Source organism: Mesoplodon densirostris, chromosome 5, assembly GCF_025265405.1.
Source record: "Mesoplodon densirostris isolate mMesDen1 chromosome 5, mMesDen1 primary haplotype, whole genome shotgun sequence".
Lineage (NCBI taxonomy): Eukaryota > Metazoa > Chordata > Mammalia > Artiodactyla > Ziphiidae > Mesoplodon > Mesoplodon densirostris.
Window position 1 is genome coordinate 8,494,984 of NC_082665.1, and position 19,674 is coordinate 8,514,657.

Here is a 19,674-nt window from a genome sequence, read left to right on the forward strand (position 1 = left end):
GTGTGGAGCTGGGCTTCCCTGGTGGCACAGTGGTTGAGAGTCCGCCTGCCGATGCAGGGGACACAGGTTCGTGCCCCGGTCCGGGAAGATCCCACATGCCACGGAGCGGCTGGGCCCCGGCTGCACCACAACAAAGAGTAGCCCCCGCTCTCCGCAATTAGAGAAAGCCCGCTCGCAGCAACGAAGACCCAATGCAGCCAAAAATAAAAAAAAACAAAAAAATCCCGAAAAAACCCAAACTTATGGTTACCAAATGAGTAAAGGCAGAGAGATAAATTAGGAGGTTGGGATTAACATATTCACTCTACTATATATAAAATAGATAATCAACAAGGACCTACTGTATGGGTCAGGGAACTCTACTCAATATTTTGTAATAATCTATAAGGGAAAAGAATCTGAAAAAGAATGTATGTATGTGTGTATATATATATATATATATATATAGAAACATTTGCTGTACACCTGAAAATAACACATTGTAAATCATTGTAGTTCAACTAAAAAAGAAAGAAAGAAAGAGAGAGAGAGAAAGAAAGAAAGAAAGGAAGGAGGGAAGTTATTTGTTTTTCATCCAGGTGTCCGTGACTTGGACAGTAGGAGATGTCATCCATGTGACACATTACAGTGAACTTAAAGGAAAGGGATTGATCAATAAGTTTATTTGCATATTATTAACTGAGTAAAATTCACATTTGAGCAAAAAAATTTTTTTGTTTTTCTTTAAAAAATGTTTTTATTGTTTAATTGTATTGTTTCATTTATTGTTTAAAGTACCTTTTTCCAAACTTAAAAACAATTCTTACTGGGCCTGTTTCAGAAAGGATTTAAGATGGCCTCCTATTTTGCTGGATTTTTAACAAAAACACTAGAAGTCTTACCCTTACTCTCCCTTCCTGTGATGCTTGGGATGGAACTTAAGTCATCACATTTGGCTTTGTTTTGTTTTCTTAATAAATCAGTTCTAATGAGAAAAAAGATCTGGCCCAATCACCAGTTTACCATGAAGAAACCAAACCTTGCCTGCATGCTGATGGCACCAGAATTTTAAATGTGCTGCGTGATAGACTTTCCTTAAATTACTTAGAATATGGCCAGCTTAATGCAAATAAGGAAAATGAGACCTTTTAGCCATGGTGGTGACGGCATCACAGGTCGTGTGAGAGGCATTTGTGACATGGGAGACGGTGCACGCAGGGCTCCTGTGTTCTTGCTGGTGACTGTGGTGACGTGGGTCCACTGTGTAAGGGCTCAAACCTGAGCGAGCTCCACACTTTTTTTTTTTTTTTTTTTTGCGGTATGCGGGCCTCTCACTGCTGTGGCCTCTCCCGTCGCGGAGCACAGGCTCTGGATGCGCAGGCTCAGCGGCCATGGCTCACGGGCCCAGCCGCTCTGCGGCATGTGGGATCTTCCCAGACCGGGGCACGAATCCGTGTCCCCTGCATCGGCAGGCAGACTCTCAACCACTGCGCCAGCAGGGAAGCCCACTCCTATTTTTTATTTTATTTTATTTTCTGGCCACGGTGCGCAGCTTGTGGACTCTTAGTTCCCCAACCAGGGATTGAACCCATGCCCTTGGCAGTGAAAGCATTGACTCCTAACCACTGGACCGCCAGGGAATTCCCTCCTATTTTAAAAAAATATATTTATTTATATATTTTTGGCTGTGCCAGATCTTAGTTGCAGCATGCAGGATCTTTCGTTGCAGTGCTTGGGCTCAGTAGTTGTGGCTCCTGGGCTTAGTTGTCCCAGGGCATGTGGGATTGTAGTTCCCTGATTAAGGATCCAACCTGGGCCCCCTGCATTGAGAGACGGATTCTTAACCCCTGGACCACCAGGGAAGTCCCCCTCCTATTTTTTAATATTAATGGATTTTTTGGGGCATTGAGCTTACAGGTCATTTTGCTTTCATTTTTATACTTTTTCTACATTCTTAAAAAAACACAAATATAAAGATTTAAGTATAGAAAAATCCTGACAAACTTTTTAAAACTTTAAAGGAGGCACTAATTGAATCTAAAATGTCAAACAAAAAAGATGATTATCAAACGATTTTCTCTCTCAAAATATTTATTTCAAGTAGAAACTGGGAAGACAACAACATGCAAAATAGTTAAGTAAAAAACCTTGACAAATACACTCATTTGGTCATCAAAATATAAAAAGCTGAAAATAATATTACATTTGATACTTTGATTGAAAACAGTGTTACTCTACTCAAGTAATAAGCCCAAAGTGGTCCCCAGCTACGAGTTAAAGCTCATCTCTCTATTCATACACACAGTGCTTAGACAAGCATCATATATGTTTTTATCCAGAATGGTTCCCCCTGCCAGATCCTTATCTTTTTATTTTTGTTACTTTTATGGAAATTATTCAGTGTGTTTGTGTGTTTTTTATAAATAAACCTTTTTTTTCAGAATGTCACTAAGCAACCACATCAACCTCGGACAATATCTGAATCATTTTTACAAAAGTGGAAATAGCCAAATAAAGGGTCTCAGGTTAAGTGAGAGGTGAGGGTGGGTTATTAATCGATAAGGAATAATTTGTCATTTGATCGGCACAGTGACATTGCTGAACGTGCTTTGAAAGTTGGCCCCACCTGATAACAACCCATGTGGATGCAAACCTCTTGGACCTAGAATCCTTTCTCAAAGGTACAAATGAGGCACAGAGAATCACTAGGAGAAGGGATGAGCAAAAGCTGAGTCCTTGCCATGAGTGGGGTGCTGGCCAGAGAAAGTCAAGTCCTCGTACACCCAGTTGAAACGCAAAGTGTCCTGGCGTGGCTGTCCCCAAAGGTTGTCCCCAGGGCACGTGTGAGGTGGGTCTGGTGCAGGAGAGACAGACTACTTGGATGAGGGGCACCCAGCATCCTCCAGAGAGTCAGGGTAGGGGAGCGGACCCTTACCACCGAGGCCATTGCAGCCTCTGGGGTGCCATCCTGGGTTTGTCAGCTGGTCTCTGCCCTTTCCTGCTGGGCCGTCTTGCGCCTCCTGGCACTGAAAGTCGGAGGGCAGGACTTCTTGGTCCTGCTCTTCATCTGAATTGGACTCATCGTTGTAGAAGTGAATGGTGGCTTGCACAGGGAAGCTGGCCAACACCTTCTCCCCGGAACTCTGCAGATACTCTTGACGCTTAGAAATGGGTAAATAAAGTCTAATATTTAAGAAACAAATACACCATTAATCAACCTGAACACAGTCTTAAACTGCATCTAGAGGATCCTTCTCCCTAGAAGCAGCTAACCCCCAATCTTCCTTCCCGATTTTGCCTTCAGTGTGCACAGTGGGGTTTTTTTTTAAGTCATCAGAACACAAAACTGTGAGCAGATGGGAGGACCTGGTAGTGAACCCCACACTAGGTCAGAAGTGAGCTGTAACCTGGGTGAGAAAATCAAATTAGACCAACACAGGGAGAAGGGTGTGCTTCCACAAAGGTAAAAGGATAGTAAAACATTGAGTTCCAAGGTTAAGAGGCTCTCTCTGATCAAACAAAGGACCTGATTCATCCTGGATAATACATGTCCTATTCAGGGGATGCCTCACTCCCCCCTGACTCTCCCCCCAAGCAGAGGGAATGTCATGACTTTGGAGGAAACTTGACCCTGAAACCCTGGTCTAGAGAAGTGGCTAATCTTTCTGAATGTTGCCATGGTAAATGTCGCCCGTAGGGGTGCATCCCTCACTTTGGCAGAATAGAAAACGGCAACCCTGGCAATTTTTCTAGAAGACAGAGAGGGAGAGGGAGAAAGAGAGAAGGGGGGCGGGGGGAGGGAAGGGAAGGAAAGAAGGAAGAAAAGGAATATATAGAATTTGGAACCTCTAAATCCAGGTTTTGTGAATTTAGGATTCCAGTTATACATGGAAAGTATTTTAAATGTCCCACTGTCCCCATAATCTCTTCTTGTAGCTTTGACTTACTAATTGTTTGCATTTTCCCCTGTGGTCTTATAAAGGAACTGAGAGGGATTATCAATCGATCATTGCTTGTTTGCAAAGCTGATTTCAATTCCCCCCTTTTTGGACGGAGGAGAAAAGGGAGAGAGAAAACACCTTACTATAAATAATGTAGGGCAATCTTTAACTTTCTAAGATTGCCAATAGATGATGGTTCTCAACCCGGAGGGGACATTCAGCAATGTTTGCAGTCAACTTTAGTTACCCCAGCTGAAGAGCAGCTACTGTCATTTAGTGTGTAGAAGCCAGGGATGCTGCTAAACACCCCACAATGCCCAGGACAGCCCACAACAAAGAATTATCCACTCCAGCCAACTATATTTCAATTTTTAAAAATTAGCCAGTCCAGGGCCTCCCTGGTGGCGCAAGTGGTTGAGAGTCCGCCTGCCGATGCAGGGGATACGGGTTCGTGCCCCGGTCTGGGAGGATCCCATATGCCGCGGAGCGGCTGGGCCCGTGAGCCATGGCCGCTGAGCCTGCGCGTCCGGAGCCTGTGCTCCGCAACGCGGGAGGCCACAACAGTGAGAGGCCCGCATACCGCAAAAAAAAAAAAAAAAAAAAAAAAAAAAAAAAAAAAAAAATTAGCCAGTCCAAAGCGTCAGTAGTGCCGAGACTGAGAAACTCTGCAACAGAGAGAACGCACATCTATGTAAATCTAGGACGGCGTAGTTTAGTGGTTGGCCATGTTAAAAATTAGGTGTCATGCTGAAGTATTTACAAGCGGGTGTGTAGGATGTCTGGGATTTGCATTAAACTATTCTAACAACAACAACAAATCTTTGGGAGAGTCGATAAACATGATCAGATCCTGAGAACACTGATAATTATTGAGGCTGGTGATGCACATGGGGGTTCACTATACCATTCTCCCCATTTTTGTGTATAAAAAGATAAAATTTTGTAATAAAGATAAAGTTGTGTATTCAGCCCGCAATGCACAGTTACACAGATGCAGATCACACATCACCAGTCACTGCATTTTCAATGAATCAAAAGTCGGGGCACAGCAGAGTCTGTGAGGCAGGCGTGGGGGCAGGTGTGAAGGTGAAGGTCATGGGGCATGAAGGAAGGGGTGGTTCCCAACCCCAGCCCACATTGGGGTCACCTGGGAAGCCTGTAAAAATACAGATACCTGCGCTTTTCCCCAGCACCGCCAGGGGAATCGCCCTGCCCCACCTCCCGCCTGTATTTGTAAAGTTTCCCCAGTGATTTCATGAAGATTGAAGACCACTGATGTGAAACACTAGGAAAACTTCCTTTTTCCAAAAATCACTCTTTGATCAGTTTGAGAGGCTCTAATTTTCATCTCTGGCAATTAGTATCCTTGAGTTTTATTAAAGCTTCTAGTCTTCCAGGACAACCAGGGAAAAAATACTCTGATTTGAGGTGACAGCGTAGGCTAGGTTTATTTTGGTGAAGGAAATGACAGCTGGAAAGAGACAGGCTGAGAGAGATAGAAGAGAAACAGACATAGAGAAACAGATAAAAGTCCAGTGCATGAACCACTTGCCCCAAATGAACGAAATGTAAGAGGGATATAGGGAATTCCCTGGTGGTCCAGTGGTTAGGATTCCACACTTCCAGTGCAGGGGACACAATTTCGATCCCTGGTCAGGGAACCAAGCGGCGTGGCCAAGAAACAAACAAACAAAAGAGAGGGATACAGCAGTGAGGGTCCTGATCACCGCCAAGACCAGGACCGTGAAAGAACTACTCAGAGGCCAGAGGATCCAACCGTGGTACAGTATCCATCCAGTCCCTCATTTACTTCACATCTACATTTAGGGGGTCTACTTTGCACTAGGCAGTACATTAACTTATATCCTGGGAGAAAAATAGAAATATACCTAAATATCTAAGTAAATAAGCCGATATGCATATACAATTCATATGCAATTAAATTTAACACAAGGCAAAATATGGTATAAAAAAGAGGTATAAACAAGTATAAAGAAAAGAGGCCAATTCCAACTTGCAAATGAAACACTGAATGAATGAATAAATGAATAGATTCTAGAAATCCAACAAAATATCCTTGAAGTTCCTTGGGATAATCATAACTAAATAATGTTGGAGAATATACTGAATTATTTTCCATTTTTTGAAAATGTATACACTTAAAGACACTGAAGTGTATTAATGCTTATATTTAAAGGAAATAATATAGTCCGGCAGAGGGCACCTTATGTGGAAGGCAGCCTTAATCGTTTTTTCAAGATTATTATGGACTGAAAAACATTATTCTGAAATGTCATAGATTTATCTTCAAAAATTATAAATTATCTTTAGAGGATAATTATATGCATGTGTACTTTTAAACTGTATTGTAATTCACACATTAATTTGTCCCACATAGGAATGCCTACACTGAGAATCATTACACTTTTTCAGGTCAACATTCTTTAAAAATTATTTTAGCTTGCTTTAAGTTATTAACTAGTTAATTATTATGATTGCAAATGAGCTTTTATTCTCTTTCTTAAAGGTATGAAGTGAGCGGATACTGGCCAAATAATTTATACACATAGGTATTTTGCTATGTTTGTATCCATTAATATAAAACCCATAAAATACACCCATTTTAAAATCATATCTTGTAAACCTTTAGAAATGTGACATTAAAAATAAAAATAATAATTTTAAAAAAGGAAATCATACATTTCTTACAGTGAAGTCAGATATTACCTTACAGGATGCTGAAACCCAAATGCCCCCTTCGATCCAAAGGTTTGTTGGTCACACCCAGGCTCAAGCTGTAAAGACAGACACATACAAACAGAGACACAGTCAAGAAGCCTCTGAAAGCAGCACTTTTAAAAACCTGAAGTTTTTAAAAATAAAATCTAAGTAGCCTGCACTTGTATCAGTTCCAATTTTAGAGATAGTTTAAACACCTTAACAGTATTTGATAAGCTCCTCTTCCTCTTACTGTTGTCATGATATCCCGGGCACTGTGAGGGATCCCAAGGTGGAAAGATGAGTCAGACATAGTCCCCCAGTTCATGCATTTTAAATCTAATGAGGAAAGACACACATAGAGGCAAATAACTACATTACAAAGCACCATACAGTAAGATGCTAGCTATTCTAAACAAGGAAGAGGATCAGGAAAGGGTTCATGGGGGCCTTGGCAGAGACATCAGTGGCACTTGGGTATGCAGTTCTGGGCCCATTCCTAGTGGAGCAAAGCATCAAATTCCGAGGGGCGGGAAAGTAGAGAGCACAGCATGGAAAGGTGGAGCCCAGCGTGGAATGAATGAGAGACTGCATTGGTAAAAGGGCTCAGCAGGAAGCAAAGTCCAGACACTGAACAACTTGAATACCCACGACTGAGTCTAAGTTTCATTCTGGAGACAGGATTCAAGACCATTACTGACTTTGAGCTGGGAATTTAACAATCAGATCTGTATTTTAAGGATCATGGTGGCTGCTGGGAGCAGTGCATAGCATAGACTGGTGAGCTAAGGGCTTGGAGGCACCTGACAAGAGGTGATTTGAGCTCAAGTAACATCAACCAGAAGGGAAAGGAAAGATTCCAAGGACATTCAGCAGCATCCAAAAGGGCAGAGACCACTTGCTGGGGGCCCTGAATAGCCAAGGCAATCTTGAGAAAGAAGGAGAAGCTTGAGGCATTGCACGTCTTGATTTCAAACTATATTACAAAGCTATAGGAATCAAAACAGTATGGTATTGGCCTAAATACAGGCACATAGATCAATGGAACAGAATAGTGAACCCAGAAATAAATTCATGCATATATATCTTCAATTAATTTATGACAAGGGAGACAAAAATATACAATGGGGAAAGGACAGTCTCTTCAAAAAATGGTCTTAAGAAAACTGAACAGCCACATGCAAAAGAATGAAACTGGGCCCCTATCTTACACCATACACAAAATATAGACTGGATTTAAAATCTGAATGTAAGACCTCAAACCATAAGGCTCCTTGACATTTTACCAGGCTTATTTTTATAATATGCTATGGTAAGCTAAGGGAAAGAATGAGGGTCTTTGGAACAAAATCTTTTCCATAATGAAGTTCACTCTTTGGGGTCTCCAAGAAATCACGTCTGTATTAAGCTCTGTTCATAATTATAAAGTATCTCTAACTGCTCAGACTCACTCTACCACCATAAGCAATCCTGGGCTGTCATTGGCAACTTTACACCCTGTGATGGGAGAGAATATAATAGACAATGCAAGCCTTGGTGGACGCCTAAAGGCAGTGGCAGGTAGTGTGGAGAAATAGCTTCCTTTAAGTGATTAATTCTAACCAGACTCTGGGAAACGCATAGCACACTTTTATAAACTCTATAAACTTTACCCCACAAACATACACAGATTTTAAAACTTCACACCTCAAATATCCTCCTCTTAAACGTCCTTTTCTGATGACTTAAACGTCTAAATATTCACACTCTGATAATTCAGGGTAACAGAAATGTATACAAGGTACACACTGTGTTAAAGGGGTGTGCGACAGGGCTGAACAGCTATGAAACCAACATGCCACAGACAGCACCTTCCCTTTGCACCCAGAGAGGTGACAGCTTTCCTTGGGGGAGGGGTGGGAGGGGCCTCAGGACACACTGACAGGGAGCTGTTGAAGAACGTAACTGTGCTTTAGCTGAAGGACGTTAAACAAGAACACCCCGTCCAACAATGCATGAGCTCCACAGAAGCTCCTGACAGGGTCCCCGGGACAGTGAGCAGCCGCCAAGCACTGGGGGGGGAGGGGGAGGTAGGGGGGTGATTAGCCACAGCAGAGCTCACACGTGATGTACGTATCACATCACATTCTTATGGCATTTGTACCAAAACCTTCTGATTCTCTCAGAATACATGTTTCCGAGTGTCTCTACCAAGAAAAAAAAGGGGGGGGGCGAGGGGGGGTTTGTGTGAAAGAAGAGATACAAGAGAGACTTTTGTGAGGATCTCTCTGTGTCCTCTCCATGCATGCCTCTGACTCTGGTAAAGCTACGATGCGGGGGGGGGGGGGGCGGCGGGTTGTGGTGGGATGAATTGGGAGATTGGGAATGACATGTATACACTGATGTGTATAAAATGCATGACTAGTAAGAACCTGCTGTATAAAAAAATTAAATTAAAAAAAAAAAAGCTACGATGCAGGAAGCCTGGAAGATGGAAGGATGCGCAGGAGAACACAGTCCCTGACATGCCCTAGAAATCGTCTCCCTTGCAGGCTTGGGCCGTCATTCATTTTTTCCCAGTCACGGGAGGGAGACAGCTCCCAAGCGGTGGTGCCAGGGGAACCAAATAAGCGAGGGTGACCCCACTGCTCAGGACACAGAGTCTTGAGACTTTCCCACGAATTTAGATTGTATTCTAACTGTGATCTGCTCGCCTGCAATCGTGGTACAGGTCACTAGGCAGTAATCCCTCACCCCTCACCCACACCATTCCCGACCAAAGACATTTCTCAAGAAATACACAACAGAGCTCAGCAGCCGAGGAGTTCTCCTGCTTTGTCGGCAGAGGGCGCTGCTGAGCAAGAAGCCGTCCCTCCCCGCGTCGGGCTGCCCTCCCCAGGCTGGGGCTCCGGGGAACCGAGCGCGATACTTCGGGTCTGCAGTCGTCCGCTGCTGACCGCTCTGCCCGGCATATCGGGGTCTGAAAAGAGCTGGCCAGGGGTGGGGGCTGGGCAGCGAGCTCTACAGCCCCCATGAACACCCACTCTCCACCCCGGCCCCCCAACAAATCCATGAACGCAACTGCTTGATCCGTTGTGCCTCGCTGATGATCAACAGAAAGTTGCCATAGCTTAACATTTTCCTGCGAGTAATCTTCATTTTTCTCACAAGTGGCCTTCTCATAATAATAGGGGGGGAAAAAAGACTACCTTACATTAGAAAGTGTGCTGTATTTTCATTCTTGCAAACGGAGAGGCTATACATACACTTCATTTAAAAGAAAATTGGATAATTTTTTCTCCCAAACACCTTTTAAACCTTATGTTTAAGAACTTCAGTTTGAATGCAAAAGAAGGAATTACTTCCCATTATTTAGATATTGTATGTAAGAATAATTTGAGCTAAAAATCATATTCCTTGTTAATTTAATATAATTTGATTTGCTTCACTCTTTAAATAATAGTAACCGAATTAAAACTCTCATTATTCAGACTAATTTAATAAAAGAGTCTAAATTTCACAATGCATGAAAGGTCTGAACCTGAGTTTCTTATCATACTAAAAATAACTGCACAATGCCGCAGGTGTAACCTAATGGTCCTTCCCAGCCCAATTAACTCCAACATTTTAAAAGTCATCAATTTATATTTTAAAATATAACAAAGGACATGCAAATTCTATGAAAGTAAGTCATTACTCCAGTAAGTATAAAACAATTTAGTTACCAATGCAGGCGACAAAAGAATAGTGGTGGTGATTAATCTTCACCCACAAAGCCCTCAGCTGGAGTGTGTTTGCTCAGACAACATGATTTACCCCAGGAGTGCTTGCAGACAGGGCCCAGAGAGCTTCAGAAGGGGCCAGGCGGCAGGTGGGGACTTTTAACCACACCTTCTGGGCACCCGAGACAGGGCTCTGCCTGTATTTGCTCTGTGGCACCAGCCCAGGGCTAATGGCACACTCAGCTTTTCTCTAAGGTGAGGGGGACCGAGACAGACTTCTCCTCTCTTCTACCTGCCGGTTAGCAGGAAGAAACCCAACATGGGGGAATTCCACTGGTGGCCCAGTGGTTAAGACTCGCCACTTTCACTACCGTGGCCCAGGAGGGGTTCAATCCCTGGTCAGGGAACTAAGATCCCTCAAGCCCCGAGGTGCGGCCAATAAATAAAAACAAATAAATAAAAGAAGAAGAAAAAACCCAACATGGAAGAAATCTCTTATAATGCCCTTGAAACAGTTCTGCCATAGTGGCTTTGCTTTTCAAGAAAGGTGAAGCAAGCAAGAGCCAATCTGTATATGACTCAGATATGATCAACACCCAGCTGGCCAGGCTCCTACCCCCAGACCCCAAGGCACCTCTGCATTAGATGACCAAGGGAGGGACTGGCCAAGGAGGCCTTTCATGGTCCCTTTATTTTAGGGATGGTGCCACTTCCTGGCTGAACTGGTTGATACCTACAATGACCACACTTAACCTTACCTGGCTTCCAGTTCTGGTGGGGTCAGCATCCTGGGGGGTCAGGATCCAAGGTCTCCATGGTGTTTGGCTGGAAGGACACGGACCAAGAGTGAACCCCAGCATTTTCTGCTTTTAAAGTTAGATCATAAGAGTTAACATTCTTATAATTTCTAATGTCTGCCTAAGAGTCACTGGACACACCAGAGTGTTCTCTCAAGTTCTCAGTCTGTGCCATTTGCGTTTTTTTCTCCCGCCACATTCTCAGTTCTCTGCCTTCACTGGGCTTTTTGAGAAATCCCAAATATGATACACATCATTATTTGAGGAATTTCTCTTCCCAGCCTGGCAGGATTCTTCCATTCAGACTCCCCTCGGTAGCTGGCTACTTTGTTGCTCATTAATTTCTGACTGCACAGAGATGAGTCTACAGAGTTTTACGATGCAAAAAGTGGGAATGTGTTTCTCCTCTCTGGCTGCCTGGCCACCCAGCCCCTTCCACAACTCCCCTGCTAATTTGATTTTAACTTTACTACCTTAAAAAAGATTGGTGCCCGGGGACAGCGAAAGCTGAGCCCCACGCACAGGGCAAACAAAGAATGTCACCAAGAGTGTGACAGTCAACGTGACGCGACCCCCTGCAGGGTTCGCTGAGGGGCCCTCGAAGACTTCACCGCTCCCAGCCCGGTGGGTTTCAGATCTAGAAACCGAAGCTTTGGCCCATTGCCGGGCACCTCCTGCGCCTCCGCACTTCAGAACTATGCTCTGGAGCCGGGAAGATTCTGCGTCCCTGACTCTGGCTAAGAACTTTCTCTGCATCGCGTCGGGCTCCAGGGCTCCGCCCGGCTTCGGGGGCTCAGCGCGGCCGGAGCATCCTGCCTGCGCTCCCCGCACCGACGCGCCGTGGGGACACCCTCACCTCTCGGGCCCGCGCGGCGGTGGTGGTCCCCGTGGACCGTCCCCGGGGCAGTGACAGACGCGTCCCCGTGCCTCCCGGGCTCCGGCCGCTGCCTCGGGTCTCATGGTGCCCTCGGAGCCCGCGCCCCTCCAGCGGCGCCCGCGACCGGCCGCGCCTTTAACCGCTCGGGCGAGGGCGCTCACCTACCCGCGCTCTCGGCGCCAGGTTTAAAAACGGGGGCGGGGCGAGGAGGGGACACGGGAAACCCGGGAGAGGGTAGGGAGGGCACCGGAGAAGCCCTGTGAGGGAGCGCCGCGGGGGGGAGGGGACGAGGTCAAGAAGGGGAATTGGGAAGCCCTGGTCAAGGGTGTGGAGGGAACAAAGGAAATCCAGCCATAATCGCCAGGGGCGGGGGCGAGGAAGCTCGGGGAGGGGACGGCGGGAAGTGACACAGAAAGCCTTGGAGACGGGGGCACAGGGGGCAGGGGTCTTGGGCGGTGGCGTCGGGCGCGCTCCCTCGCCCAAGGGCCTCCCGCGCCCGGTGCTGGAGAGGAGGGATCCCTGGCTTCTTCCCGCCCCTCTGGGGTCTCCGCGTCCCTCGGGTTTCTTATTCCTGCATCTAGGTCTCCAGATTTGCGGGAAATCTCACGTCCACGACTTTTAAAGCGGCCGCGGGGTTTGGGGGGCGGTTACTGAAGCCTGTGGACCCGCCCTGCCTGCGGTGCTGAACCGTGGGTGCCCGGAAGCCCCGACCGCGATGCTCAAAGCGGCGGTGGGGCTGCAGCAACGCATCCAGGCGGTGGAAGGTGGCGGAGAGAGCTCTCCAGATGAGAGCACCCTTCCCAGCGACGGAGGCCTTGGAGAAGGATGTGGCTTTCTCCGAGGGTGGGTGCGATTTTCCTCTGGTTAGCCCCGGGCCCGGCACAGAAAGCGCCTTGGATGAGCCGGGATGGCGCGCGTGCCCTGGGAATACCTGGCCGGGCTGCAGGGCTCGCGGGGGCGCAGCTGTCGTGGTCCCCAGAGCTCGGGCAGGGTGGGAGGAGCGCTGTTTCATTAGTAGAGTCCGGCGGCAGAACCCTGAAGGCGGCCGGCCTGGACTCGGGCCCCTCACTTAAGTACGATCTGCTGCTCAGTGCCCCACTGACGCCGCGTCTAAGAAAGCGAGATTACTTTATGTGACTTACGGTAATGGAATTTTTTAAAAAAATTAAAGAACTTCAGACATTAAAATGTTTCCACATTTTTTCCCCTTTAAGAGCAACAGGTTATGGCTTCCCTGGTGGCTCAGTGGTTAAGAATCCGCCTGCCAATGCAGGGGACACGGGTTCAAGCCCTGGCCCGAGAAGATCCCACATGCCGCGGAGCAACTAAGCCCGAGCGCAACAACTACTGAGCCTGCGCTGTAGAGCCCGCGGGCCACAGCTACTGAAGCCTGTGCGCCACAATTACCGAAACCTGTGAGCCTAGAACCCGAGCTCCGCAACAAGAGAAGCCACCGCAATGAGAAGCCTGTGCACTGCAATGAAGAGGAGCCCCCGTTCGTCGCAACTAGAGAAAGCCCGCGCACCGCAACGAAGGCCCAATGCACCGAAAATAAATAAAATAAAATAAAATAAAATATTTAAGTTGTGTTAAAAAAAAAAGGAGTGTGGGAGGGAGACGCAAGAAGGAAGAGATATGGGTATATATGTATATGTATAGCTGATTCACTTTGTTCTAAAGCAGAAACTAACACACCATTGTAAAGCAATTAGACTAATAAAGATGCTAAAAAAAGAGCAACAGGTTATGACAATAATGAAATCTTATTAAAGGCGAAGAGAGGAATTAATTTTAAAACTAAAATTTCACACAATGATTTTAAAAGACACTGAGTATAAGGGCATGGGAGAGGGGAGGCAAAGAACATTAACAGACAACATTGCAACAATAAGATACCATATTTAATCTACCAACAGAGAAAGGATTTTATAAAGGGATGATGGACAACCGGTGTGGGTGCCTTCAAACGAGAGTCTTCAGGTAGCCTGTGGCAATGCAACCGGGGTACTTTCAGAAAAGTATGACAACTTACATCACGTGCCTTAAAAATATTCACCTGTTGGGCCCAGTAACTCTACTTCTGTGTCTATATTAAAGATGTATTCAAGATGGGGATGAAGACGTATTTAATCACAGAAAGGTGTTCATTATAGTGTTTTTTATGATGTTGAAAAGTAAGTCTCAAAATATAACAATGATTAAATAGATGATAGTGCAATATCATGCAGCTAATAAAAACATTTTCTGACTTGAACAGCATGGGGAAATACTTGTGATGTTAAAAAAAACAAGATTGGGGCTTCCCTGGTGGCGCAGTGGTTGAGAGTCCGCCTGCCGATGCAGGGGACACAGGTTCGTGCCCCGGTCCGGGAAGATCCCACATGCCGCGGAGTGGCTGGGCCTGTGAGCCATGGCCGCTGAGCCTGTGCGTCCGGAGCCTGTGCTCCGCAACGGGAGAGGCCACAACAGCGAGAGGCCCACGTAGCGCAAAAAAAACAAAAAAACAAAATTGTATGAGTAGGACCAAACAGTATACAAAGGATACAAATGACAAAACAGATGTGCCCACTGAGTACTCGTTAAACATTTTAAAAATGTTTTCTAAAATTTTCAACAATGAGCCTATATTAGTTTTTTTTGTGTGTGGTAAAATACACATAACATAAAATTTACCATTTTAAGCATTTTCAAATATAATTCACTGGCACTAGGTAGACTCACATTGTTGTGCAACCATCACCACCATCCATCTCCAGAACTTTTTCATCATCCTGAACTGAAACTCTGTACCCATTAAACACTAACTTCCCATTCCTCCCTTTGCCAGCCCCTGGTAACCACCATTCTATTTTCTGTCTCTATGGCTTTGACTATTCCAGGCTTGTATAATAGGAATCATTTGTCCTTTTGTGGATCATGTATTAATTTTATAAGTTATACATTTAATCTTCACCCCAACCCTGCAAACAGGCATTATTCCCATTTTACAGATTAAGAAACGGGGTTGACAGAGATTAGATAACTAGTGCAAAGTCACCATCTGGTTAGAGAGCCAGTAATCTTGGTCCTGCTGGGTACATGGGCTTTGGAAACCAAATGCCAAAAAAATACATTTAAAGGTCAAAAAGGACTCAGGACAGCATCTGCACACAGTAGGTACTCAGTTATTATAATTTTTTTTTATTGAAGTATAGTTGATTTACAATGTTGTGTTAGTCTCAGGTATACAGAAAAGTGATTCAGTTATACATACATATATTCTTTTTCAGATTCTTTTCCATCATAAGTTATTACAAGATATGGAATATAGTTCCCTCTGCTATACAGTAGGTCCTTGCTGTTTATCTATTTTATAAACAGTAGTGTGTATCTTTTAATCTCAAACTACTAATTTATCCCCACCCCCACTCAGTTTTGTCTTTTTGCTTTGTTTTGGTTTTCTTTCTGCCAAACACATGTAAGACCACAATGGCCACAGCTGGAACAGTTTGAACAGCAAAAGAAAGCAGTATTAGGTTATAACCCAAAGTATACAATAAATATTATTGAGTTCATACTGATATCAATAAATATTGAATAAATGAATAAATGGGAAGAATAGGCAAGTATTCTTAAAAATTATTTATTTATTTATTTTTAAATTTTTGGCTGCACTGGCTCTTTGTTGTTGCCCGCAGGCTTTCTCTAGCTGCAGCGAGCGGGGGCTACTCTTCTTTGTGGCGCGTGGGCCTCTCATTGCAGTGGCTTCTCTTGTTGTAGTGCACGGGCTCTAGGCACATGAGCTGCAGTAGCTTCACTGCAACATAGAAGCCCTCACGTGCAGCAACGAAGATCCAATGCAGCCAAAAATAATAAATTAATAAACTTATTAAAAAAATTTTGTGTAAACCTGAGAAAACCATAATTCGAAAAGATACATGCATCCAATATTCATTGCAGCTCTATTTACAGCAGCCAAGACATGGAAGTAAACTCAATGTCCATTGACAGATGAATGGAAAAGATGTAGTTACATATATACAGTGGAATATTATTCAGCCATAAAAAAGAATGAAATAATGCCGTTTGCAGCAACATGGCTGGACCTAGACATTATCATACTAAGTGAGGTAAACCAGACAGAGAAAGACAAGTATCATATGATAATGCTTATATGCAGAGTCTAAAAAAAGATACAAATGAACTTATATACAAAACAGAAATAGACCCAAAGACATAGAAAGCAAACTTATGGCTACCAAGGGAGAAAGGGGGAAGGGGAGGGATAAATTACGAGTTTGGGATTAACATACACACACACATATATAAAATAGATAACCAACAAGGACTTACTATATAGCACAGGGAAATATACTCAGTATTTTGTAATTACATATAAGGGAAAAGAATCTGAAAAAGAATACTTATATAAAACTGAATCACTTTGCTGTACACCTGAAACTAAAATAACATTGCAAATCAACTATACTTCAATAAAAAAATAAAATAGAAAAGTTTATGTAGATATTCAATCCTCGAGGAAATGGAGTGTGACTCTATAAACCATAGTTTTTAAATTATGCATTTTGTTTGCTTGTTTGTTTGTTTTTTTGCGGTACGCGGGCCTCTCACTGTTGTGGCCTCTCCCGTTGCGGAGCACAGGCTCCGGACGCTCAGGCTCAGCGGCCATGGCTCACGGGCCCAGCCACTCCGCGGCATGTGGGATCCTCCCGGACCGGGGCATGAACCCGCATCCCCAGCATCGGCGGGCGGACTCTCAACCACTGCACCACCAGGGAAGCCCTATGTATGTTTTTTATGAAAATATATGTAATGAAAAATAAATTCATTGGTAATATAGAATAAAGGTTTGGGGATTTTTTTTAATTTCTTTTTTCTGCAGGTAAAGAAATTAAAATACAGGAAAAGAAATAAAGTGCTGTTGAGGTAGTTGGGAATTCAAAAGGCTTTGTGCCACCAAGTATGTTATCACAATTTCTTTTTTTAAAAATAAATTTATTTATTTTTGGCTGCATCAGGTCTTCGTTGCTGCACGGAGGCTTTCTCTAGTTGCGGCGAGCTGTTCGTTGTGGTGCGCGGGCTGCTCATTGCGGTGGCTTCTCTTGTCGCAGAGCACGGGCTCTAGGTACACGGGCTTCAGTAGTTATGGCACGTGGGCTCAGTACTTGTGACTCGTGGGCTCTAGAGTGCAGGCTCAGTAGTTGTGGTGTACGGGCTTAGTTGCTCTGCGACATGTGGGATTTTCCCGGACCAGGGCTCGAACCCGTGTCCCCTGCATTGGCAGGCGGAGTCTTAACCACAGCACCACCAGGGAGGTCCCCTATAACAATTTCTTAAACTTTTTTGGATCCAAGGAAGATTTTTACGGTAGACGAAGTATTTGGTGAAGGGTATAGAAATCTTAAACTTAATTAGGACCATGGTTTAGAAACTGGGAAAAATTGTATAACTTCAAGTATGTAAATTCCTGCCTGAGATGTGGTGTGGGAAATAAATAAAATTGAGGTGCTGTTTCTTGCTCTGTTCTCTTTAATTAAAAATTCTTTTTCATATGCTGACTTTCAGCTGTTGCTTAAAAGCAAAGAGTAAAGATATTAACCCTCAGGGTTTCCGGCTTGCCTAGGAGGAGGATACCAAAAGTCAAAACATCTAAGAGGGCAGAATATTTTTACATAAACAGTGCTGAAGACAGGCGGGGAAATGACCATTTCCTTTCCTTCTGTTTAGGCAGAACCTATTTCCTGTTATCCACTCCACAAAGCACTCTGTACCTCTGAAAGCTGATTTAGAAGTTACAAGATGTAGTTATTGCTGTGGCTGTTGTTGTTTTCTGAAAGATTTTTGGAGACTAAAATACATGTATTTGTTGCATGGGAATAAGTAATATATTTGGTATTTTGAGAGGGGGTTAAATTAATTAATTAATTATTATTTTTTTGAAATTGTGGCAAGATACAAATAACTAAAATTTACCATTTTAACCATTTTTAAGCATACGGTTCAGTGACATCACGTACATTGACATTGCTGTGCAGTCATCACTATCATCTGTCTCCAGAACCTCTTCATCATCCCAGACAAACTCTACCTATTAAATAATAACTCCATTTCCCCCTCCCTCGTCCCTGGTAACTTCTATTCTACTTTCTGTTCTATGAGTTGATTATTTTAGGTACCTCATATAAGTGGAATCATGCAATATTTGTTCTTTTGTGACTGCCTTATTTCACTTAGCATAAAATCCTGTTAAAAACAAGATAACAGGGCTTCCCTGGTGGCGCAGTGGTTGAGAATCTGCCTACTAATGCAGGGGACACGGGTTCGAACCCTGGTCTGGGAAGATCCCACATGCCACAGAGCAACTGGGCCCGTGAGCCACAACTACAGAGCCTGTGCGTCTGGAGCCTGTGCTCCGCAACAAGAGAGGCCGCGATGGTGAGAGGCCCGCGCACTGCGATGAAGAGTGGCCCCCACTTGCCACAACTGGAGAAAGCCCTTGCACAGAGGCAAAGACCTAATACAGCAAAAATAAATTAATTAATTAATAAACTCCTACCCCCAACATCTTAAAAAAAAAAAAAAAGGTGTTTGGTATATAGTAACCTCAGGAAATAGTAATTATTATTAAAAAACAACAACAACAAGATAACAGACCCCAAATGGAGTCAGTTATGCTAAGCCCCGTGTTGCCAAATCAAGACTTTTTTTTGGGGGGTGTTATTTTTATTTTAAAAAAAATTTTTTATTGGAGTATAGTTGATTTACAATGTTGTGTTAGTTTCTGCTGTACAGCAAAATGAGTTGGTTATACATAAACATATATGCACTCTTTCTTAGAGTATTTTCCCATATAGGTTATTACAGAGTGTTGAGCAGAGTTCCCTGTGCTAAACAGCAAGTCCTTATTAGTTATCTATTTTCTATATAGTAGTGTGTATATGTCAATCCCAATTTATCAACCCCTCTTCCCCACCCCAAAATCAAGACTGAATTACAGTTTGGCCTCCTTCAGAAATGGAATCTTAAACTAGTCAATCAGGAGTCACCTGCTCAGCACTAGTGAGATAATATGCCTGATAGATCCTGCCATCCCCTAAAGGGAAGTGACCTTGCCAAAACCAATCTGCTTTTTGCCCCATTAACTTCCTTGTTCCTGCTCCCTTCTGCTGGTAAAAGTCTTTCATTTGGAAAAAAAAAAAGTCTTTCAATTTGTACAGCTCCTCAGAGCTCCTTTTTATCTGCTGGAGTGGATGCTGCCTGATTCATAAATCCCTGAATAAAACCAATAAGATCTTTAAAATTTACTCAGTTGAATTTTGTTTTTTAACAGTCTTCAAGGTTCATCTATGTTGTAGCAAGTGTCAGAATATCCTTCCTTTTCAAGGCTGGATAATATTCTATTGTATGGATGCATCACTTTTGTTTACCCATTCATCTGTCAGTAAATACTTCGGTTGTTTCTGTCTTTTGGCTATTGTGAATAATACTGCTATGAACAACATTCATGAATCCCTGCTTCAATTCTTTTGGGTATATACTCAGAAGTGAGATTGCTAGATGAAATATACTTGGTTTTGAATTCTTATTTTAAGGCTTGAGTTTGCTCTTGAAAAAAAAATTTAACATGAATCTTGTGTTCAAAGTGTGAAGGGGGGAAACGT

General features: G+C 43.8%; 1 protein-coding gene across 1 annotated transcript; it reads right to left on the reverse strand.

Annotated features, from left to right (window-relative positions):
- Positions 1-2,852: 2,852 nt before the first annotated feature.
- Positions 2,853-12,096, reverse strand: RIPPLY3 (ripply transcriptional repressor 3). Its single transcript, XM_060100275.1, has 4 exons — positions 11,993-12,096; positions 11,098-11,164; positions 6,648-6,715; positions 2,853-3,162 (listed from the first exon to the last, which is right to left on the reverse strand). Exons 1-4 carry the CDS (start codon positions 12,094-12,096, stop codon positions 2,853-2,855), a joined length of 549 nt encoding a protein of 182 aa, XP_059956258.1.
- Positions 12,097-19,674: the final 7,578 nt, after the last annotated feature.